Below are 24,154 nucleotides of genomic sequence, written 5' to 3'. Positions count from 1 at the left end.
TGTATGCCAGGGAGAACCTGTAAGAATTCTCCATTGCCATCGACTGTCTCAGTTGTATTTTATTTACTACTGTAGTAAATACAGTGAAACCCAGATTTTACATTTTTCCCCATTATACATTCAATCTTCATGGTCCCAATAGAACAAAATGCTATAAATTTTTCCCGTATTTTACATTTTCCAACATTTTAAGTTCTTACACGTTGGTCCCTGAAAATGTAAAACAGAGGTTCCACTGTATTTGAATTTTGAGAATTTTTCACTGTAAGCATGAAACATTCAAATGTTTTTCTTAAGAAGGCAAAATGTGGAATATTATGGTTTGAGTATTTTAAACTTGCATTTTCATAAACTTTTTTTTTCATCATGCATACTTTCATTGCTAAAAGGCAGTGTGATGGCAAGGATAAGACTGATATAAATATTTTTGTAATAATTTGATGTTCAAAAAAACTTGAGATGTGAAAATAATAGAAAACTGCAAACTACTTTATCATGGTTTTTATTTGTATTGACCTTGATCCTGAAGAACAAAATGAAAATTAATATAATATAAATATAATAAAAGAAAAATTAATAGCTTGTAAGTTTATTAAGATATTTCTATACAGTTTTCTTCTGCCTATAGAGTAACTCAAAAAGTGTTTTTGCACACCTAATTTACCTCAATATGTACACCATTACTGGAGTCACATTCCGGATGCAACATTGTAGTTCAGGAAGATTACAAACTCTTGTTTGGTACACTGGAGACTACTCCAGACATTATCCGCTTGATTTCTTTCTGTAGGGTTTTGTAAAGTGTCAAGCGTACCAAACACGAGATTGTGACATTTCCTGATGTACAACTTTTTGTATGTATCCTCCTCTGCTATGGAGTATTGTTGTATGTAACCACAGACTAAGAAACTGAGGGAAGACAATTTTAATACGTATTTTGTTCTTTGTTTCTTAACTAAAGAATATTGTTATTATATAAATAGTAAAAGGATGCTCTAAAATCAGATATAAAACAGCAAATATTCATCTAGCTTACATGTAGTTAAGACCGCTAAAGTTTGTGAAAAAAATAACTGTCATGGCAGGGAAATTAATGTAAAAAAAAAAGTATAAAATTGAATATTTATTGAATAACAAAAAGAATGATGGTACATCCATTTAAAAAAATTCCTGATAATATTTTATGTACATTATTGTAAGTAGTGGTGTACGTGAATCTTTAGAGAGGCCTCCCTGATGGTGTAGTGGTAACGCTGTTACCTTGTGATCAATAGATCCAGGGTTCGATGCTTAGTGGGGGCGCACAGGGGTTCGGGTCTCATTTTAAAATTTAGGCCCAGTCCCGATTAGCTTATCTGTGCATAAAATGGACTTGCGGAAGTAAATAAACCTCATTGGCCGATACCACCAGTCACACAAAAGACTGACACTGAAGGATAGAGGACAAGAAGAAATTGCTGTATTCCCTTCTCCTTTGAACATAGATAAAACAAAGCTAATTTCCTCTTTTCCAAGAACTCCGCGACTACCTGATCCAGCATTAGCACGATGGGTGGTTTAAAAACATCCACCTATCATACCACCATGAGCTTCAAGCAAGAATTGGCAATGAATGGTTTATTTGTTAACTAAGCAGTTCCATGCCCTCATGGTCACGTTTGGGTTCAGCTTTCACTTACCCATGCCTTTGATCTATCTTGCCATCTGCTTCCCAGGAAGGTGGAGTTTTATCCAGTGTTTCTAGGGAAAATCTCTGGAACTTCCTGTGCTGGTCTCCCAATCTGTCACAAGGAAGGATGAACAAACTTTTAAAAAGGACAAATGTTGAGACGAGCTGTTGCCTTTGCCCACTTTTCTAGCCACTGAAAATGTTTGGTATCGGCTCAGCCCTAGTAATGGTATATCGGTTGCTCTGTAGGAGATTTACTGGTATGGAATAACGTTAAGTGTAAATCTGCACAGCTATCCTCAACAATATTGAATTACTACAAAATTCAAATTTGGTATGTGTTTTTTCCTAACTAATGAATTGATTCTTATAGCTTTCGAAAACAAAAACAAAATTTCCGTAAGGGACTATACATTTATTCTAAAATGTGTACATTATTTACACAACATTGGGAGCTGTTCGTTAATGAAAGGCATAACTAGAGGTCTTGTATGAGAGGCCATCTCCTTGTGGGTGCCAAGTAACAGGTGTTCAAGTCTGGTGTATGAAACTCAAAAAGAAACTAACAATATAAAACCAAAGGCACTTTTAGCATTGCAGAAATAAAATTCCAAGATTTAGAATTCTTGACCTTTACTGTATTTTCTTCCGGAAATAGTGTGCTGTGAAAGGTAATAAAATGTAAATGCAAATATCTTCATGAACAGACTGTCCCCATCAGGCTAGACTACATTCAGGCACTAATTAGACTTAAAATAATTCACATCTCTTGCGGGCTTGGAGTGCTGCTATCTTCTTCCCTTGTACCACCAGTAAACTGCTGCAGCAAATTGATAAGAATTTGGAATCTTCCCATAATCTGAAAAGGAATAATTTTACTGAATATTTGCATTCAGAAAAAGTAGCATAAAACATTGTGAATTGTGATTATATATATTTTAGGGATGGGCCGATACCGATAAAGTACCGATATAAAATTTACCGGTACTGATAACCGATATTCTACCGATCCGATATAAAATTAGAAATGGTCCTTGAAGAAACTAGTTGACTGTTATTGTTGCAATACAATATTTATATTCTGACTGAACCATCCCGAACAATTTTAAATAATCCTCCACAATACCATGAGTTGTACACAGCACATCAATTGAAACAGTGTATCAGTTCTGTGGTGTGTATATCAAGATTATACCGTATTTACGCATGTATAATGCACACTCATGTATAATGTGCACCCTGATTTTTGATAGGGAAAAACAACAAACAATTATATCTCGTATATAATAAGCAGTTCATTTCAGGTTCAAGAAATTGGTTGTAAAGCTGTTACTATGCTGATCAAGAGCAAATGACATCATACCTATTCAATGAGTCTCCAACCCATGCTACCTCCCCTTCTCCCTCCACTGTGTTTAACATTCCAATGCTTTCTCTTCTGTAACCACCTTGTTTATTCTGTAGTAGAAGAAGAGAGATCAAAATTACGTTATGGATTTGCAGCAGTCAGGAATTTATTTTCTAGTATTTCTCGCTCGACAAATTCCACTGATATGCATCTCATGTGAAAAGAATGGTGCTGCTTTTCACGGTGCCTCAAAATGCCCTGATACAAAGTGAAAAATAATGAGAAATGGCAATTTCACTTTTATGTTTTTTTTTAAATTATTATTACTAAAGAAATGCAACCTGGTAATTTGTATTTGCGCCTGTGACAGTGAAAACATTCATAGTTTCATGTAAGGTAAAGGTAAAGTTTCCCATGCATATAGCACCGTACCATGAAGACACATTTAGGGTATGTGGTGGTAGGGCCCCACACATTCGACCATTTTGGAGTTGATGTGATCAGCACCATGCTCCTGCTGCCTTTAACCCCCAGGTACCCATTGATTTGAGGCTGGGTGAGCCCCAGAGCCACTTTATGTGGGGACAAGGGTGGAAAAATTCCTACCTTAAATCATCCACCTTGGGTCTCCCGTGTGGCAGTGAGACGCCCTTCCGACTAGACCACCATGGCTCTACTCTACCTAATATTTTGTATCCTTTTGTACTGTGCGTGCATAGAATATTCATTAACACACACAAAAAGGCATTGAATGGCTGCCAGTTACAAGTACACCTACCGTTCCCTGAATTACATTTCCAAGTTTTCTACAATAATTTCTAACTCTCTTTTCCAATTTTGTGATTGTTACGCTTCTTCCCTTACAATATGGAAAGTTTACATAGCATATGGAACTCAAGACTACTTATCTTAAATTGTGTTTATGTGCTTAAAATGTCACGTTAACAGGGAGGTCCGTGTGTTTATTACGGATGTAAATTAGTAGCAACAAGAAGAGGAACTTACCTCATCTAAGCTTCTAGAAGGTAGCTGCTGACTAATCTTGATGAATGTTTGCTCTGAATTTCCCTCTTGTTGGAAGGTTTGAAGTATAATTTTATCTTCCTCCCGTGTCCAGGAAACCACAATCTCTTCTACTTCTGATTCCGACCTTTGAGATTCATCTGCATATGCAGCATCTCGCTCATCAACATCCATTACACTTTCACTGGCAAAAAGAGTTCCAGTTCCTTCAGGATCACCACTTGCACAAAGACTTATTTTGTTACGTAATACAGGTGCATCAATATTTTCATCCTTCACAATTGGCATGCAGTCCATTTCCACATCCATATTAAGTTCGCGGATAGATTCTGCTGGAAGAATATTTGAGTTACACATGCTCTCTTCCTTCTTATTCTCCAGTTCAAATTTGAAAAGTTCTTCATGTAATGGATTCGCTTGAGAACTACTCTCAATTATACTGTCACTGATTTTACTGAACATTTCTTGAGGCATTACTGATGAACGAAGTGCACTGAACAACTCTCCGTCCATTTCTGCCATCCAAGAGTTGCCATCCAATTGAGGCTTATTTTGAATATTGGAGGATTTAATTCGCTGAGAATGTACCCTCTCGTGAACTTTAGACACTTCACTTAGCAAACGATCACTGAATCCTGAGGACACGTTAACACATTTAATTTCTAATGAATCCTTTTTTAGTTCTTCTCTACGCAAAACCTCTGAAAGTGAACTGAAGTCTGAAAGTGGAACAGTTCCTGATGTAGAATCTGGAGGCAGAATAGCACTTTCGTCATACACTTCCACAGGAACTGATGAAGACAGAGAGGACAAACTGAAACTTGGAATGGCTTCCACAGAGGAACTTTTGGAAAATTCAACAATGAATTTATTAGTTTCACTTTGACGTTTCGCAAGAATCACTGGAATGTCTTGAAACGATAACTGTTTAGCACTTTGTACATTACCAGTAGCACTACCAGCTTTATCGGAAGTCTTCTGGGTAGTTCCAGACCTTGGTTTGGTTTGTCTGGATTTGGGGGACAAAGTTAAATGAGCAGACTTGTTAGTGATTTGGTGCTCAGCAGAAATATCATCATCGGATTCAGTTTTCATTTCTTCTGTTTGACTAGAATGCATAGAGTTTGGTGATGACTGCGCAACAGGTTTTGATGGTGAAACTTCTTTGTTCTCTACTTTGTGTTCCACATGATTATTCTTTTTCTTTCGACCTCTGCCTTTTGGACGATCTTTCACTGACAACCTCTCCCAATTCTTCATAACATCCTTATCTTCAAATACAATTTTTGCTGGCCGGAGACCCTTGCCTGTCTGTATAAAGACTTTGCCATGGATAAACTGTAATGAAAATAAAAATATTGAAGCACCTTTCTCAAATATGGCTTTTACTCAACATATATGTTTTCTTCTTCTTGAAAAAAAAAAATAGAATAGCCTTACTGTGGTTGAGTGAAAGTCCAATTTACTCAGATATTGTGTGTATATTTAGTAAGTCAAGAGAAGATTTGATTTGTTGACAAGATAAAACACTACAGACATGGAAAAAGTTTGAAAAATATGACAAGGTATTTGGAAAAGGAATGTGATATTGCAAAGTTCCCCAGAAATATGAAGAAACATTATTTGCAGTGCAAGGTGATGAGATGAAATATAAACTGTCACTGCCATAGATAGAAAAAAACTGAAAAATATGGGCAAAATTTGGTTTAAAAAAGAAATAGAGATAACACAAACACAATAAGAAAATCATCGTTTGTGATTTGTTGTAGGATGTGCTACCTACCCTTATAAATAAAATGGGTAAGTCAGAGATTACCATTATTACAAAACAATTTTGTTACTGTTAACATAATGAAACATATCCTTTCACTGTATTTTACACAGTGAATCCCAGTTCTGTTAACCATCAAGAGGTGGTGCATGTGTCATTTGGACCCAGTGCCAAAACAAATTGAAATCAATCATTGGGTGTGCATGCTAGAGCCCTCACCTATTCAGTACTTTCCAGGGTTGCCCTTATCACCTCATTAGGATACACTTTTTATCCTTGGAGCCATAGGTACAAGAATTTCCAGCCCTTTCTCTTGTCAGGTACTATCCACCCCTTTGCATAACTTTTATGTGCTGAAGCACCATCTCGTTGTCACACTGACTACATCGGGGGTTGTCTTGTGGCTGTTAGATTGTAGTGTCGTATTTGTTTTGTGTCCCCAATCCCCACTAAATCTCAAAAAAATTATTTACTGTAGGGATAATTCACACCGCAGCCACAGGTGACATGTATAGCTTGAGAATTTCACCAATTGAACACAGGCTTGTGCAACCTGTCATGCTGCTACAGTGTGAACCATTGCTTTTGATTGGCTTGTTCCCAAGCGACATGTGTCACATGTCATTTTGGTGTGAAATCTCCGTTACATTGTTCTGTTTGGTAAGACATTAGAGATTTTAAGTAAACTAGTGTGGAACATGTAGGTTTTCGGGTCTAAAACACTCAAGCACCAACTCTCAAGTCACTATTGCATAAACCACCGCTCCCGGATTAAGTTGCTTCTTCAACGTGATTATTCATTAAAAAATGAAATAACTTAACATTATCATTATCTCACATTAAAATTGCAATTACCTTTGTACCACATGGTACACAGTGAAGAGCTCGACATTTATATTTCTGATTTGTTGAATCATGACAACTGCAAGGGCAGTTATCTCCACCATATGGATCTTCCATGTCAGGAATGTGCAAAGTTTCAAAAGAGTCTTCTTCACAGGAATGATCACTGTCTGCCTCATCACAGTCTATATCTTCAAATTCTGTCATCAAACTGAAAAATATTAATCCACTTTAGATTTGGGCATGGATAGTTCATACACTAAGGAAATTTCATTTGTATCTTTCTCTGAAATAAATTAAACTACATTTTTTTTCCAATTTCTTCGAGCTTATTTGACATTAGCCACCTTTGTCCATAACATTATTTAATTAATATAATGTGTAATTTTGCCATGAGAGCTGTTCAAAAACAGCCTAAGTACAATTATAATGCAATGATTGCATATGGAGGATTGGGCATAGATCAATTCAGTTCAAATTCCCATAACATTTACCTGGGAACTATGAAAGGTCATAGAATCGAGAGTTGACTGTTATTGTAAAATTTATATGAAAATACTAATGATTCCTTCACCTTAAATTGTGTAATTACAATTAGGGTGATTTGCAGTGAGTTTTCATTTAGAAAAATAATTTTTTTCTAGATATTTACTTTAAAAAAACATCATTTATAGTCATAAAAATAACAACCAACAGCATAACTTTGCACTAAATTACAGGATATTTAGAAAAATATTGGATGAGTAAAATTATTGGCAATTTTACCAACATGCCTTTTTGGCTGATACTGATAGAGTACCAAGCAACCTATTTCTTCCCAACTATTTGTACCAATACATTGACATAACAGTAGTTCAAATGTGAAAATATGCTCATGGTATTACCTGCATTAAATTCAGGAAACGAACAAAACAGCGTGAAAAGAAAAAGCCAAAAAGAGCCATTTATGCTTTGGTGATATCTCATTCCCGTTGCCAGGATAACAATAACGGATAAAAGCAAGAACTTGCACATAATTGAGTTAACATTATGATCTAATAATCACTGTTCTGAGTAATATCTTACTTCAGTAGCTGTTTCATAAGTGGTAATTATTTACTCTACTTTACTCCACAAGATAGGTAAAATGCAAAGGAAAATCCTCCTTACCTTTCAGGAGGTCGTTCATCTGGAATCAATTGCAGAAAACTGTCTATGAGAAGGGAATTGCCTTTTAGCAATGGCACTATGGTTATTCTGATGTCAGAAGTTGTGACACTGGGCTTTTCAGCTAATTTTGTCAAGCTGCTGATTATCTTCTGAACATGCTGAGTCTGCTTTGAAAAGTGGAGCTGAAACAGAAATATCGTTCTTCATGAATATTTCACTCAAGTTCAAATATTAAAGCAAACGTATGCTACAGGCCTTGAATGGTATACGCACTCCATTGGGCCATAAATAAATACACTTTGAAGCTTATTCTTGTTATTTTTAAAAAATAAGTGGTTTATCAATTCACACCAGCTCAATATGCAAAAATACACTGAAAGAATTTGAAAGTCAAATATAAATTATACTTTTCAGTAAATTCTGAAATTGTTTCAAAACACAACAGACAAGAAAGTTTTTCTAAAAAAAATATATATAATTGTTTATTGTTTGTTAAGGATCAATTTATAGACAATTTTAATAGCAGCTGACGCACTAGTACACTATCCCCATTATCAGGTGACAATCTCTATTGATTGATTCATTACATACCTAATCAATATTAACTGTAATAACATAAAAAATACACACTTGCCTTCAGTGTTTACAACTTTTTTAATAACATATGTATTATAGTTGAAAGTGTGTAAATACACCCATACTTACGTCAACCTTTCTGAAAAAATCACACATCTTTGTCATTAAGAGATGTTCCATAAACTTTCCGCAATGTAGAGCCTGTTCAGGTAGAAGAAATGCAATGAATTCATCTGCTAAATCTTCATGTTTGTTCAAAATAGATGTAATCTTGTGGTACAGGTCCACAGGTGTAAGCATTTTCTCTTCAAAGTCACTCAGAGCTTGCAGGAAATTTTGATATGTTTCATCTTCCTTGCCTTCTAATCTTTCCTTCACTTTCGTAAAATATGCCAGTGCAAATGCTGTCAATGAACAAATAACAGTTAATTATTTGCAATGAATAAAGGAATAAATTTATGAATATCTCTGTTTCATCTTAGTGACTGTATAGTCTTGTGAACACTAAGGGAGAATTCACACTGAACCGACAGGCGACACATACGAGGTGTGGCTAGAAAAAAAAAGGATTGATGTTGCCGTCAACAAACGGCAAGCATGTCAAGGTCAAGCAGTGCATGATTGTATAACGTGATATCCTGCCTATCAACTGTGTAATTGCCCAGGGTGTGTGGTGCTCAGTCCGGCTGTAGCTTGTAGACGAAGTGAACCGTACATCTGTGCTGTGTCGGAAAAATGTTAAGTGTGAAAGTGGAACAGCATATCAATGTGAAGTTTCTTATGAAACTCTGAAAATCCGCCACACAAACTTATGTTTTGTTGAAGGAAGTGTACGGAGATAAGTGTTTATCACTCACTCCAGTGTTTGAGTGGTTTCAAAGGTTTAAATAGGGACGAGAAGTGATTGCGGACGACTCGCGTCCTGGACGGCCTTGCACGTCAAAAACTGAATCAAACATTGCAAATATCAGCGAATTGATTCGAATTGGGTACCCCAAGGTCAAACTGTAAACCAACAGTATTTCATTATGGTGCTGACGACCCTTCATGAGCGAGTAAGAAGACGACAACCCGATTTGTGGAAAAGGAAATCATGGTTTATTTATCAGGACAATGCTCCTGCCCATTGTCAGTGAATGCTTTTTTGGCCAAGTATGGGATCCCAGTGTTAGAACATCCACCCTATTTGCCGGATCTCACTCCATGTGACTTTTTTTTTATTCCCAAAGGTCAAATCAGCAGTGAAAGGAACCAGATTTACGACCATAGAATCTGTGAAAACAAAAGCAATGGACGTCATGATCATTGTTTCAGAAAATGATTTCCAGCACTGCTTCCAGCAATGGAAGATTCGTATGGAGCAGTGTATCGATAGTGCAAGGGAGTACTTTGAAAGGGATAATATTCGTATTGTACAAAATAATCAATAAAAGATTTTGTAGCAACAGTCCAGTTTTCTTCTACCCACACCTCGTATCTCTTGAGGATTTCACCAATTGAACAGGCTTGTGCAGCCTATCATGCTGCTACGGTGTGAAACATTACTGCTGATTGACTTGTTTCCAAGCAGCATGATATGATGCTAAGAGTCCGACGTTAGAATTCTGGCTTAGGTATGAGTGTTCTTTGTAAATGTCCCTCACCAATCTCATCATATTATCTCTCATTCTCAACCTTGCAATTAGCCAAAAGTGGCAGAAAAGCAAAATAAAATAACCAAAAAAACAGCAAGCATCGCATGTCAAACCAATATATCCAGTCTGTGAACAACCATTCACTGTGCATGCATAACCACCAGACCAAGACAACGCATGCATAATATTGAGAAAATAGCCCAGTCCAAGTGACAGGCAACATGTCGATTCTGTCTGAAAACTGGTCTAGATAGATATACATATACACTGCACGAAAATTACCATTTGAACTATACTGAATTACTAGTGACAAATCTCAACTAATACGTTCAAGTATACGAATGACACTAAAGCTCAAACAATCAAAGAACATACCCAGACTTTTTGTTTCCAGATGTAGGAGTTTCCAACTGCAAAGAGAGATGTTACCACATGCCTTATTTTTGTTCAGTTGTAAATCACACCTTCTGCTGTCAATATGCACCCTTTGCTCAAAGGGGGAGGCAGAGGATGAAGACCAGGTCAATTCTCAACTGACAGCGATTGTTAGGCTTGGCTGCACCGAGGACACTGAACTGAGGCATATACGAGGTGCATCCAGTAAGCAGATGGTGCGTCGCTGGTGTCGGCAGTTTTCGGAAGGTCGTCAAAGTGTCCATGATGAAGAGCGCAGTGGGCGTCCGTCCCTCATCACTGATGATCTGGTTGAGCTGGTGCGGCAGCGCATCGTAGAGAACCGTTGCTTCACGATTACGGAGTTGAGTAGCCTTTTTCCGCAGATATCGCGATCCGTGTTGCATGAGATTGTCACGCAGCGCCTGCTGAAAATTGTGTGCCAGGTGGGTGCCGAAAAACCTGACACCCGAACGCAAAATGAAACGTTGAAGAGCAGCACTGACATTCCTGCAACGGTACCATGATGATGGCGATGATTTCCTCGACAGGATCGTCATGGGCGATGAGACGTGGATTTCGCACTTCACCCCGGAAACCAAGCAGCAGTCAATGCATTGGCGGCATAGTGGATCTCCAGTCAAGAAGAAATTCAAACAGACCCTGTCGGTACAGAAAGTGATGTGCACCGTGTTTTGGGACAGGAAGGGCATTTTGCTCATTGACTTCCTCCCCAGAGGTGAAACGGTGAACGCTGACCATTACTGTGAAACACTAAGAAATTGCGACGTGCCATTCAAAACAAGAGGCGTGGCATGCTTACTGCAGGTGTTGTGCTCCTCCTTGACAATGCTCGTCCACATACGGCTCGGCGCACAGCAGCTGTTTTGATGGAATTTGGCTGGGAGTTGTTTGATCATCCACCTTACAGTCCTGATCTGGCTCCCAGCGATTTTCACGTTTTCTTGCATCTCAAGAAATTCCTGTCCTTCGGTGAGCGTTTTGGCAACGATGAAGAGCTGAAGACGTCTGTCACACGCTGGTTCCATTCACAGGCGGCAGAGTTCTACGACAGTGGGATCCAAAAGTTGATACCACGATACAACAAGTGTCTCAATTCTGGTGGTTGCTATATTGAAAAATAGCTGAACCTTTGCTGTACCTGTTGCCAATATATGGTTTCCTGAAACTGTGTTGTTGTTTTTTTTTTTTTAAATAGGGAAACTTACTTTCTGGATGCACCTCGTATATTGTCAATGCATTATACCACAAGAATTTCCTGTCACTGTGGCAACTGGTCCAACCTGATTGGTTCAGGGGTTCATGTGATCCTCCCTGCCTTCCGACGCAAAATATAATTCCAAGTTTGATCTTTGATCGCATGGGCTTTAATTCCATATTTACCTTCCTAGATTTCCCCAGACATGCTGATGGTTAATTAATTCACAAATACACCAAATTTATGCAAACTCATATTTGAATGACATACAAAATTAGCACACACTTCTTTATTCTGAACTCATTTAGTTCTATTGCAAGCACAAAGAACATGTATAAAACATTATACCTGTAACATCTGACAGTTTATGCTAGCATCTGTGTGTGAAATAATTAAACCAATACAAAAAAAGGAACTTATGTACAAAACAGTACTACATAGTTCCTTACAACATACCAAAGTCCCTTTCTTCTTTTTTGTCCCCACTGTCACCTCCCAAGAGAGCTAAAGTTGATTCCACATCTTTGATATGCTTTATCTTCTTCCTATCAAGACTAGATATTTTTGTTTTAGGTGAATTTATAGTTGAACTTGCCAACATTAATGCTGCTAACTCTTCTTCATTATCCTAAAAACAGAAATGCACAATGAAGTGTTAATGCTTTGAAGACTTTTTTAACAGACAGGACTGCTATATTGCAATTACTCGATGATAGAATATCAGTTTATCAATGCAATTGCCGATGATTTTGCAGATAAAATATATCTATACATAGTTTTCAACTGAATATATATTCTGTCATGTTGTTATTGTTTTTACTAATGAAGCCAAAATTCAGGTATGTCATTTTTATTAATTACTAGAGCTGAGCCGGTTGATATTTTTGCACCGATACCATTGTCTTTGAGTCGCTAGAAGCGTGGCCAAAACCAAAATTTCTTCCTTTTCAAAGGTTCATTCACCTTTTCCAACTTACCTTTTGCTTTTAAAAAAACTGAAAAATACGTATTTGTGCATTTGTTAGTTGAATGTGGACTCAAGTTCCATGAACGGCAAGTATGTGACAAAGAATCCATACACAGATAAGACTTGCGGTCAAGTATATTGCAAATCAAGGGTAACGTGAAATTATCCTCATAGGAGTTCCTTCGAAGTCTACCAGGCTTTGTTCCCACAGTCCCGTTGCTAACAAGGCACCTGATGTATTGTGGACATCTCTGCCCTTAGAGACCTCCCGCAAAACAGTCATCGTCCACATGGTGGACGTGTCTCAGACATAGTACGCAATATATTCCTTTTCCTTTCCAACTTTAGACTTTTGTTTGTCCCAACCTGGATAACTGGGTTTCAGCAGGCATGTTTCGACACAGGGACGCAGCAGGGGAATAATTTTCTCTGAATGGCAGATGATGGCAGGTACATGTAGTGATGGGTTTGGATTTTCCTCCATGCCAATGGACAGAACTATGCAATTACTTTTTTTTAGAAATCATTTGCCGAAAGTATATATGTTGAAAGCAAAGTCACGTCGGAATATCACTACTGAAGTCAATCGCCTGATATAGAAGCAAGAGACTGGTTAGTTATCATTCTCTCCTTCCATTTCGTTTACAAATTTTTATTCTCTTTCTTAAAAGACAAAAAGGAGACTAGATTGACAGCTTTACTGTTAGTTTTAGATCTCGTGTCCGGCCGGGGCTGGTAAATCGCCAATTTTTCTTGTGTTCACGGATATAATTTAATGTTAGTTTGGGAAGAGTGATCCTTTAGTTTTAGAGGAGGTTGAAGAGGAATGATCTCATTTTTCAACATTGGGGGTGGGGGGACGACGACACGATTATCTCGCTCTTAGCTTCTTATAATATTTCTCTCATATTTGAAACATCTGATCGATGTCACTGATCTAAAAAAAAGACTGTAAACTTGAGATGCATCGTTGCAACAGAGCGCACACACACACATATATATATATAATAGCCTTTGTTATTTTAAATTGGAATTATACAAGTATCAGTACCTGTTCAAAGTGGTATCGGCTCAGCCCTATTAATTACATTTCTTAATACACATGCTTACATTATTTTGTTACGTAATTACACTAGCTATACTGTGAATTTTAATGTACATTTTGAAAAAAAAAATCTCACTGACACACACACACAAAAATTCATGATGAATAAAATAAGTATCTTATCTTGTTTGATTGATATTTAACTCACACATCTGTTTTTATGCAATTCTTCAACAAAGATCAAATCCTTGCTATTGATCACCTGACAAAAACTATTTAAAATAGATGAAATGTTGTGTAGAGCACAAATATGTGCCAGAACTTAACCCGTAACTGGCATGGTGTGGTCCCTGGGACCCGCGGCCTAGAACAATGCTATCGCTCTCGGAATCAATAACACGCACTTCCCTCTCCTTTTCGGTAGCTTCATATTTTGGAATATTATGCAACCTGCTGGCACCACTTCGCTAGCTGCATTTTAGTTTCAGAGCAATAGACACTCGCAGATCCCACGGACCACGTGACGCCATTTGCGTAAGTCTTTCGGCAAGGAACCTGGTGAGAGAATCAGAGTTCATGATCTGTTTTTTTAGTGAAAATATGCTTGACAGACTTGAATAACTTGGAAGTGGAAGTGAATTAGCAGATCTGGAGTCTGATAAAAGTCATAATGAAGTACTTATCTCCACTGACTATCGCTACGATCAATTAGCTTTTCTCTCTCATTTTGACATTACATGCTACGATGCTAGGGGTCCCGTGTTCGAATCCTGGCCTGGGGATGGATGTTTGTGAGTGTCCATTCATCAATTTCATCATATCACCACTCATCCCCATCTTCGCAAATTAGCCAAAAGTGGCACAAGAAGCGAAGTAAAATAAAGCAAATCAATCAATCGATCAATTTTGTTGTGTGATTTTGTTTTCTTTGGGTAATTACATGTATGTTCTGTGATAATGGAACAACTAAATGATTTTTTGTATCTTACAGTCGCATGAAAATGTATTTGCAGCGCCGTTTCAAAAAACGGACAGATTTTTGTAGCATTACGTAAATTGAGTAATAAAAACAGCAATAATGGAAATAGTGGACAAACGTTTATCATAAGTCCGTAAAGAAGGTCCAAAATAGATAATAATTTGTGAAAAAGTTCTCTACTGTTTCGATTACTTATGGAAATAGTGAATTCAAGTTGGTGGTCCACGGGACCATGCCATGCCCTTTACGTTACAATCTGGCACCACACCAGTTAGAGGTTAAAAATTAAATGTAGTAGTCTAAGATATGTATCATACATCATGCTGGCACAAGGCATAGATAGAACTTGAATTATTTTATGTGTCAACAATGAAAGATGGTACGAACATGTTTCAATGTTGTGTTTTCTTTGAATAATTTCAAATTGCTGTAAAGAAAACAGTAGCAATTTTTAAAAAAAACAGCATACTTGTCGGTGATGCACTGAAGAAATCTGCTCTAACCCTTTGAATTTCATCTCACATGTTTCACTGTCTTTGTCCTCATTCACATCACACTGGGTTTCATTTATATTGACTTGTATGCAGCTATCAGCTGTTTGGACTTGCTTCCTGGGAATCTTGCCTTCTGATTCTTTTCTGTAAGAAACAATATCTTAAATATATCACAGAGGAACGATTTTTCTTTTAACGTATCTATCTCTCTGCCTTTTCCAATTCACTCTTTCTTTCTCAATATTTCTCTCTCTCTCTCTAAAAAAAGTGGCCGCGGTGGCTCAGTCGGTAACGCGTCTGACTACCATGCTCAAGGTCCCGGGTTCGATCCCTGGCCGGTTCAAATCCGGGAACTTTTCTAACGGTGAAAGCGGCCCCGGCGCCCACCCAGCGTCGAATAACATGGGTACCTGGGGGAAACCCTGGGGGGTAAAGGCGGTCAGGGGCGTGATGCTGATCACATCACCCCCACTCACGACCGGATCAAGAAAGTGTGGGGCGTTACCCCCACACCCCCTATACGCCTTCATGGCGTGGTGCTATGCACAGGGGAACACTTTACCTTTTTTTTTTTTTTTACCTCTCTCTAAAAAAAATTAGAAATTTTGTCAAAAATGCATAAAAACCCGTGCACCACCCATTGACAAGCTGCCTGGTAGGCCTTTGCCTCAATGAGAGAATGGGATATTTGCACTACAGCGTTTACATTTATGATGATTTCTTTTTAAAGATGATATATGAAAATCATAAGAAAAACATGATCTAAAAGAATTTTTTAAATTTCAAGCAAAACATTTCTGTTCCTGTTTAGTTTAGTTTGAGTCCACTTTATGCACAGAAAGGCTAATTCTGATAGTGGGGGAGAGGGGCAACTGCCTGCACTATGGCATCTTAATACTAAGCCTTGTCTACCAAGAGTAAACTGTCTTTCCTCCTGCAGTTTTGGCACCCAATCGCCGCTACTGGCATTTAGCTTTTAGCACTCCCTATTTCATACTATTCCTTAATCTTCATGAATATTTTTAAGTACGTAGTAATGCAAATGACAGTTTTGGAAACCAACCCAACTGTTTTAAATTCAATACACACAATGTAAGCAAAAACCATAAACAAAGCTAACATTAATGATACAAAATGTTTTAATACTTACGTCAAACAAGAAGTTAATTTTTCATTTCTGATTGTTTCACTTATAGAGTTAAAAGGCAAAATATCTTGGTGAGGTAGAATAAAAACTGATGGCTTTGAAGTAATAACAGAAAACACTTGTGGTTGCTTCTCAACCTGAAATAAATAAATATATTTTCATTAATTTCTTAGGTAGATTACATTACAGTCTAAAATTTTCATAATGATAATATTGAAAGCAAATTTTATTCTACTCAGAACTATAGGGCCTATGAAGTGAATTGTTGTATTTTAAGTAACAGCCTATCCATGTTAATACAACAATTGTACATATATATTATAAACTGTACAAAGGAACATCACTTATATATTGTGATTATTATACACAAGTATATTAAAGAATCCAGATGTGCAACATTTTGCATGTTATTTCCAATACAAAAAAGTGGAGAATTTGTTCAACTCAGGCCCGTAGCTAGAATTGATCTCTAGGGGGGGCTCACGGTTTATCAGGGGGGGCTCACGGTTTATCAGGTGACTTTTTTTAAAAGAAGTTTCACATTGAATAAAGGTAAGCTGTTTTGTGTGTGTTAAGGGGGTCATTAAGTTAATATAAAACATTAAAGAAATAGAAATATAATACAAATAATATCCTCTTTTTCAATATCTTCTAAAACACAGTCATTTCTCGAAGTGTTAATTGAATGCTACTGACCTCATTCCTTACTAAACACTTCATACACTTTTGATTACACAAATATTTGTATCCCATATGAAAAATGCATGTTACTTCTCTCTTCATAAACTTTTGTCTTCTCGTTTTATATCTAAGAAACTAAAAGTTAAAATATACAAAACAGTAATTTTGCCTGTAGTATTATATGGATGTGAAACTTGGTCCTTTACATTGAAAGAGGAACATAAATTGAGAGTATTTGAAAATAAGATCCTTAGGAAAATCTTTGGACCTAAAAGGGATGAGGAGACAGGTGAGTGGAGTAGGTTACATAATTTAGAACTACATAATTTGTATTCATGTCCAGATATTATTAGAATGATTAAATCAAGAAGACTTAGGTGGGCAGGCCATGTGGCACGAATGGGAGAGGAAAGAGGAGTTTACGGGATTCTTGTTGGGAAACCTGATGGTAAGAGACCTGTAGGAAGGCCAAGACGAAGATGGAGGGACAACGTTGAGATGGACCTAAGGGAAATCGGTAGGGATGGAAAAGAGTATATACTGTAGAACTTGCTCAAGATAGGGAAAGATGGAAGGCCTGTGTTGCTGCAGCCATGAACCTTCGGGTTTAAGAAGGCTAGAGAGTTAGTTAGTTAGTTAGTTAGCATATGAAAAATGCACAATATTCAATAATAGTGACTACAGTACATACCTCTGCCTTAAAAAAGTTGGAGTCGGCGATTCTTCATGTTGTTGAACCTGTGAAGCAGTCTCGACATATCTATGTTCGATGCTCGTTTCTTCTCAAATGCCAGAAAAACAAGATTTGCCAGGCACTTGCTGCACATTGACAGTCTCTGAGGGCTATTGATGCGGGTTAACACAGAGAAAGTGGATTCACACAACGCTGTACTGCATGCAAAAGTTCTTATGCCAGCAAGTAGAGCATAAGTGTCTTCGTAGGCCATTCTAGTTTTGTACAGTTCTTTAAAAGTATCAGGGGAATCCAGTTTCTTGAGATATGCATTGGCAACAGTTAGTTCCTCTTTTGACGGAATGGTGATTCCAAAGGCTGATAAATATTCAATGTTGCTAAATTGAAGGGACTCAGCCGATGATATAGTCTCCAATAAGTCGTCGTTATTGGTAAAACGTCTATTTATTTCTGTTAGCACAAGATCTAAACATTCGTAGAATATTTGTGTGAGAGATGTGAGGTTTTCCTCTCCTAAGACGTCAGTGATAACGAAGTCTTGCAACTGTGTATTTCGTTTTCTCTTTCTTGTGGGGTGCTCAACAATATCTTCATGAATTCCATCCTCTTCTAGCAGTACATTACTTTCTTGCAGAATGCCTTCGTACACATCTTCCTGACGCATGCCCCTTAATGTTTCTGTGGCAGCTTCAATCATCTTTCTACCAGCATCCAAATGAACATTACGTGCTTGAAGCATTTTATCAACTGGGCTTAATATTTCAAGGATCTTTTTCATGAACACTAAGCAAAACCGAAACTGAGGTTTGCTAATGACTACAAGCAAACCAACACTTGCTGCTACGTCATCCCCGTTAAAATTTCCATTTTTCACCAACTGCAAAACATGAATTATATCTGTAGTTTTCAAATATTGTTCTCGCCATTTTTAAATGTCCTGACCAACGTTGTTCTAAAAGTCGCGAAAGACTTCTCCCCTCGTATAAAATGGCAACTTTTCCCTTTTTTAGAAAATTGTGCAACATGGAACTCTGTTCGAAAAAGTGTTTAATTGGAGAAATTTCATCCACACATTTAACAATTACCAGATGTAACCGATGGTTAAAACAATGAACGTAAGGAATTAGATGCCTAAGCCGTTGCTGGATTAAAGCTTGCACACCACCTTTCTTCCCACTCATAACTGAAGCCCCGTCAAAACACTGGCTGAGCAATTTCGCACTATCCAAACCATATTTCTGCAAAATATTTAGTGTCAGATCTGCAAAAGACTCTGCATCAAAAGCTGACAGTGTTTCTATGCACAGAATTGATTCCATGACTGTCCCATTCTTTACATAGCGGATTCCTATGGCTACGTTTTCTCTGTTGTTTTTATCTCGTGTACCGTCTTCAAGCAAAGTATACAAAGGAACATCTGCACTATTAATGTCACTAACAATGTTTTCACGTACGATGTCAGCCGTTATTTCAATAATGACAGAGCGTGAACTCGAAAAGATTTCGAAACAGGCTTTGTTCCTCATGTTCTTCTAAGTGGTACGTTCCCCTAAGAGGCAATTCGTTTATTGCAAGGAACTGAATAACTTCAGCAATGCTCTTGATATAATATTGATTCTTTTCAAGAACATTCTGGTTGACTAGTGTAGAAATAGATTTTCCCACCAACGAACGGTTTTGCTTTTCTGCCCACCTTGACATTGCTTCTATGTGTGTAAGTGTCGCATCATGTTTCACTAGCCCTGCTTTGGTTTTATCGAGAGCTGCCTTCCAGTTCTTAAAACCTTTAGATGTAAAGGCCACTTCTTTGCATCCGAAAGGCCGATATTGTCTACAAGCATAGCAGAATGCTGCATCTAAAAATTGCGAATACTCTAACCATTTGAACCTTTTAAACCAGTCACTTTGAAAACACAAAACTTGGGAGCCGATGACCTTTGATGCAGATGGAAAGGACCTGCTACAAGGGAAAGCCGAAAGAGGGGGAGCGAAGGTGCATAGATCCCCTGTGGAAGAAATTTGGAGAACCTTCTAAATACTTCCCGTTACTTAAACTTCGGTTTATAAACAAGATGAACAAATGTGATAGCTGCTCTTCATGTACTGTGAATTTATCCTTCTATCAAGTTATGAGCAAATAATATCCACACTCTACATTTTCATTCTCACGGCAAACAAATTATGCAATAGTTTTACCTAATACCAGGGGGCTGACGATAACGCCAGGGGGGGCTGACGACAACGCCAGGGGGGGCTCAGCCCCCCCTGGCCCCTGCCTAGCTACGGGCCTGGTTGAACTCCAGTCACTATGCATCTTTTGCTTGTAGCCTGACTTCCAATTTGATTTCTTAGTTGTACGGAAAGAAGGAGAAACCATTTACAACATTCAATACACAAAGCTAAGGTAAAGTTCCCACTGCCATGGAGGCACATTTAGGGGATGTGGGGGCAGGGACCCACATATTCTCAATCTCAGCCAGTTTGGAGGTGATGTGGTCAGCATCATGATGCAGCAGCCTTTACCCTTCCTCCCCCATGTACCCATTGATTTGAGGCTGGGTGAGCCCCAGAGCCGCTTTATGCAGGGACAAGGCTGGAAAAATTCCAACCTTAGATGGCCTACCGACTAGACCAGGGTACCCTTGTACCCCCTAGAGAAAGTGAAATATCTTGCATAGTTTATGAAAATTTTGTTATTTATGAACGTTTTCAGTTGATTTTAGCTCTCAGAAATGTGTTATTGTGAAGTAAAGTATGTCTGTTACCTTAGCATGTTACTTTACTGTGAAGCAGAACAGCCTGAAGGCTTCACGCAAGTGAATATAGCATCCAAAACGACTTTCCACAACAGCAGCTATAATTTTTTTTAGTTAGGTTAGGATTGTTAGGTTTGGTACTGATAGTTATTTTCGGCATGTTCTTTCACTATTTTAGTGTACATACAAACAGTTCTTACTAACAAAAAGCAGCGAAATTGTATGTTTGTATTGTATGTCATATATTTCCATTATTTGTGCTTTCCTAATGCTGGAACCACTTTTACATTACATAAAACATTGAAACCTGTCAATTAAAAAAAATTGACTTAATTCTCGAGGGGGGTACAGTGGATAAATGGCCCCCAAACCAGCATGGCTCCGTTTCAATACACATACTACACCTAAATTTCCTACCTTAATCTATTGCATAATTTTTATAGCATTCTGTACTGTAGTAACTTCTTGCTAGAATGAAAAATCATTTCACACACAAAATATAGTAATAGTTCAGTAGACATCATGCAAATTCATGTAATGTAAAACATATGAGTACAAATGTTGCATGGATCATCATATAACATACATGTGGAAAAAACTGGGAAATATTCCACTTCATCTCTGTTTCCATGTCTAACATACATATTTCCCCAGAGGCATCACTTTATCATTACTTCTCATGATTATCAACAAACATATAGATTAAGTGCAAGAATTTCATTATAATAAACGAAGCATGCAACATACCTCATCTGGTAATCTTCCTTTTGGTAAAATAGGATGAACTTTAGTTGTCTTTCCAGTTTTTCCAATTCGATGAGTGCTATACTTCTTTAAAATAGGAGTCACATGCTTCAATGGAGATCGTTTCTTCCCATTTGGACCTGAACTTTGCAAAACATCACAATGCGGTGATACATTTCTGCTCTGCTGACACTGAATTGGAGAAGCGGTCTGAGTGATAAAATATGAAGACAGTATTGAAGGGGCTGTAGTTTGCACTGATGTGGTCAATGTATTTACTACATTTGTAGCTTCAGTTATTAGAGTGACTGTATATGGCTGTACAATGCCTTGGTTCACTGTTGCTGTCCCCTGTTCACTTTCCGTACTAGTAGATGAAACAACAGCTACAGAAATACTTGTATCTTCCCTTTTGTCTTCCTGTGTTACATCAGTTCCTGTATTTGTTTCATCTCGACATTCCTTTGCAGGAGTCGAAATCAATGGCATACTTGGCAGCATTTTCAATTCTTGTAATTTCTAACTGGACACAAATTTCTAATTTTGGCACTTAATTCTGCACTGTGCATTTAGTTCATGATAATTTCTAGAAAATAAAGAATAAAAATGTTATATATGGCATCATAAACATGTGATAAATGCACAATTATTGGATACAAAAAAAAAAAGTTTTCACCAACACTAACTGCTGCAAGATCCCTATGTAACATCATTTTGGTAAATATGCGATATCGCCCGAACGGATTTCTTCAAATTTACAGGAGAAACTACTTACTGAAATCAGTTTCTGTAGCATTGTCGAAGTTCTTTGAGGTATTTTCTTTCGCGGAAACTGAAAACTTCACCATAGAATGCTGCAGAACAAGAAATAATCACTTTTTATGTAAGGAACTTGCATTTTCTGTAAAGCGACAACATTATGCAGTTGTTTCCATTATGTACCTGCAGATGGCACAAGCGTAGAAAGTCATGCAGTCTCACTAGTGTTTCCAAACGTGCCTTTTTTTTTTTACGAGAATTTTTTTCTTCTAACTACGCTTACCTAACCTAACCTTGCCGGAAATGGTCCGTGGGGCTATCGTGAATGGTTTTTGGGGCTATCCATGAATGGTTCGTGGGGCTATTGTGAATGGTTTTTGGGGCTATCGTGAATAAGTTTTGGGGCTATCTGTCAATGGTTTGTGATGACATAATGAACACGAAAGTAGGTATTTTTCAGTGAATAAGGTTGAAGCACTGCATACCCACTCCAAATCGACAAAACACAAGCACGACGTGCGATGATCCATGACGAGTGCACGCCAAGTTACCCAAGTGGAACAAGGAAGACAAATAATGACTCGTAATATGAAAAGTTGACACTATTTTAAGGAAATAGGCATAACTTCAACTTAAAGAATCTTCCGCAATGCAGAATAGGTATCAATGCTAAAATTAACGAAATAAACGAGTGAGAGGTGTGCAGGCGATATCGCATAATTAGCATGATTTTTTTTATATTTACTCAAAACTATCAAATCCTAATGTATTAATTGAAAGTCATACTGATATTTACAAAGTTACATGGAATATTTAGAATGGTATTTTTCCTTATGCCTTTTAATTGGTGGTAAGGTAAAACTGTTGGTGGGAATATTACTGCCATTTTCATGCATACCATGACATTAAAGATCCCGAAGTTAATTTCAATGCAAAGTAAATATTTTACTTTTGTCCTTTTTCTTTTTCTGTGTATATTTCATATTGACATCACTTCTGTATGCTGGATCATTTTTGAAGGAATGTGGAAAGCACGCAAATCCGTCAATTTCAAGTCATTGCAAAATTTCATAGTGCAAGGTTGGCTACTGATGTTGCCTTCAAAAATGTTATGTGCTGGAAGTGTGTTTTTTTGTTTTAAACAAATGTAAATAGGATAGAAAATCTCTTCTGCAAGAAAGCTGCAGTATTTATCATGCCTTTTTATGTGCTTTAGCCATATGGACATATCAAATTATGTAGAATGGGTGCAGGTACAAGAAGGAGATTTACATCTAGCAATCGGAAGTGGAGCCTTAATACGTAGACCACCCAAGAAAACACGATAAAACCTTTAACCAGGGTAAGTTCATGTAATGTTCCAAAAACCTGCATAACTATAACACAAACAAACAAATATATATTACATAAATAACACCATTCTGACACTTAAGTTGAAATAATACTAGACGTAAACTCTCACATGGTTTCCCATTCAGTTATTTGATTTAATTTGTTTCACTTCGCTTATATCTGCCGTCATTCAGATGGCATTTGTTTACATTTCATGATATCTCTTTAATAGAAGATAATGTAATTTAATGTCACTGGTGTTCGATGAACATCGGCAAACGAATCTGAAACATTTGTTTTTGTTTTGTGTACACACACACACAAGGTTATTAGAAGTATCACACACATACACGAGCACAGCATACATAGTACTGTCACAGATGAAACACACATTCATCCTCCCTATTCTGAACTCAAGGAAATAACACAGATTGGAAATAGATAGATCTGAAGCGAAGCAGCAGAAGACGAAGAAGACATCAGAAAAAACAAAACACCATGGACTGTGGGAATACGTCACGTTTCCCACATACGTCACGTCATCTGTGCATCGTTCGTTGGAGATGGAAGAGAGGACGGGGGGCGACAATACTTTCCAAGGAAGATTGATTGATTGGCTTTATTTTGCTTCGATTTTCTGCCACTTTTGGACAATCGCGAAGATGAGCATGAGTGATGGCATGATGAAATTGACGAGAAACACAAAAAAATATCCCCCGGTGGAGGCACAAGTGGTTTGGTCTAGAAATGAAGGAAACTGTAGGTCCAGTCTCGATTAGACTTCCTGTGCATAAAGTGGTCTTAAAAACAAAACTAAACAAATGTTAAGCCAGGTATTCGAACCCGGGACCCCTGGCGTCGTAGCGCCTATGGTAGCGCACTGTGCTAATCAGTAATCACTCCTACACGGAGCTCCACACTTTCGGGGGAA

The 24,154-nt window shown here is 37.6% G+C and overlaps 1 protein-coding gene across 3 annotated transcripts; it reads right to left on the bottom strand.

Moving 5' to 3' along the window:
- Positions 1-624: 624 nt before the first annotated feature.
- Positions 625-23,782, bottom strand: LOC145994621 (uncharacterized). Of its 3 annotated transcripts, none has more exons than XM_083130690.1 (10): positions 23,574-23,782; positions 21,136-21,718; positions 16,261-16,394; positions 15,086-15,254; positions 12,082-12,253; positions 8,509-8,783; positions 7,804-7,985; positions 6,667-6,865; positions 4,023-5,378; positions 625-2,528 (listed from the first exon to the last, which is right to left on the bottom strand). In XM_083130690.1, the coding sequence occupies exons 2-10, from the start codon at positions 21,631-21,633 to the stop codon at positions 2,430-2,432; spliced, it is 3,084 nt and encodes a 1,027-aa protein (XP_082986816.1). In that variant the 5' UTR covers positions 21,634-21,718; positions 23,574-23,782; the 3' UTR covers positions 625-2,429. The 3 variants fall into 3 exon arrangements, with proteins under 3 accessions (XP_082986816.1, XP_082986815.1, XP_082986817.1); XM_083130689.1 differs by lacking the exon at positions 23,574-23,782 and adding an exon at positions 23,354-23,561; XM_083130691.1 differs by lacking the exon at positions 23,574-23,782 and adding an exon at positions 22,688-22,720.
- Between the last annotated feature and the right edge of the window lie 372 nt (positions 23,783-24,154).

The sequence above is a fragment of the Lepisma saccharinum genome, chromosome 11, assembly GCF_977018435.1.
Source record: "Lepisma saccharinum chromosome 11, izLepSacc3.1, whole genome shotgun sequence".
Taxonomy (NCBI): domain Eukaryota; kingdom Metazoa; phylum Arthropoda; class Insecta; order Zygentoma; family Lepismatidae; genus Lepisma; species Lepisma saccharinum.
The sequence above is the reverse complement of the archived record's forward strand: the minus strand, read 5'-3'. Positions and strand labels throughout refer to the sequence as shown.

What these genes read in the sequence shown, in the direction of transcription:
- LOC145994621 (XM_083130690.1), bottom strand. Translation starts at nt 21,633, where the DNA reads ATGCTGCCAAGTATGCCATTGATTTCGACTCCTGCAAAGGAATGTCGA. An exon ending in AAAAGAAGAAAGGGACTTTG is followed by an intron (nt 8,784 to 12,081) that starts GTATGTTGTAAG and finishes GTTCATTGACAG; the next exon opens with CATTTGCACTGGCATATTTT. An exon ending in CTTCTAGAAGCTTAGATGAG is followed by an intron (nt 2,529 to 4,022) that starts GTAAGTTCCTCT and finishes ATTCCTTTTCAG; the next exon opens with ATTATGGGAAGATTCCAAAT.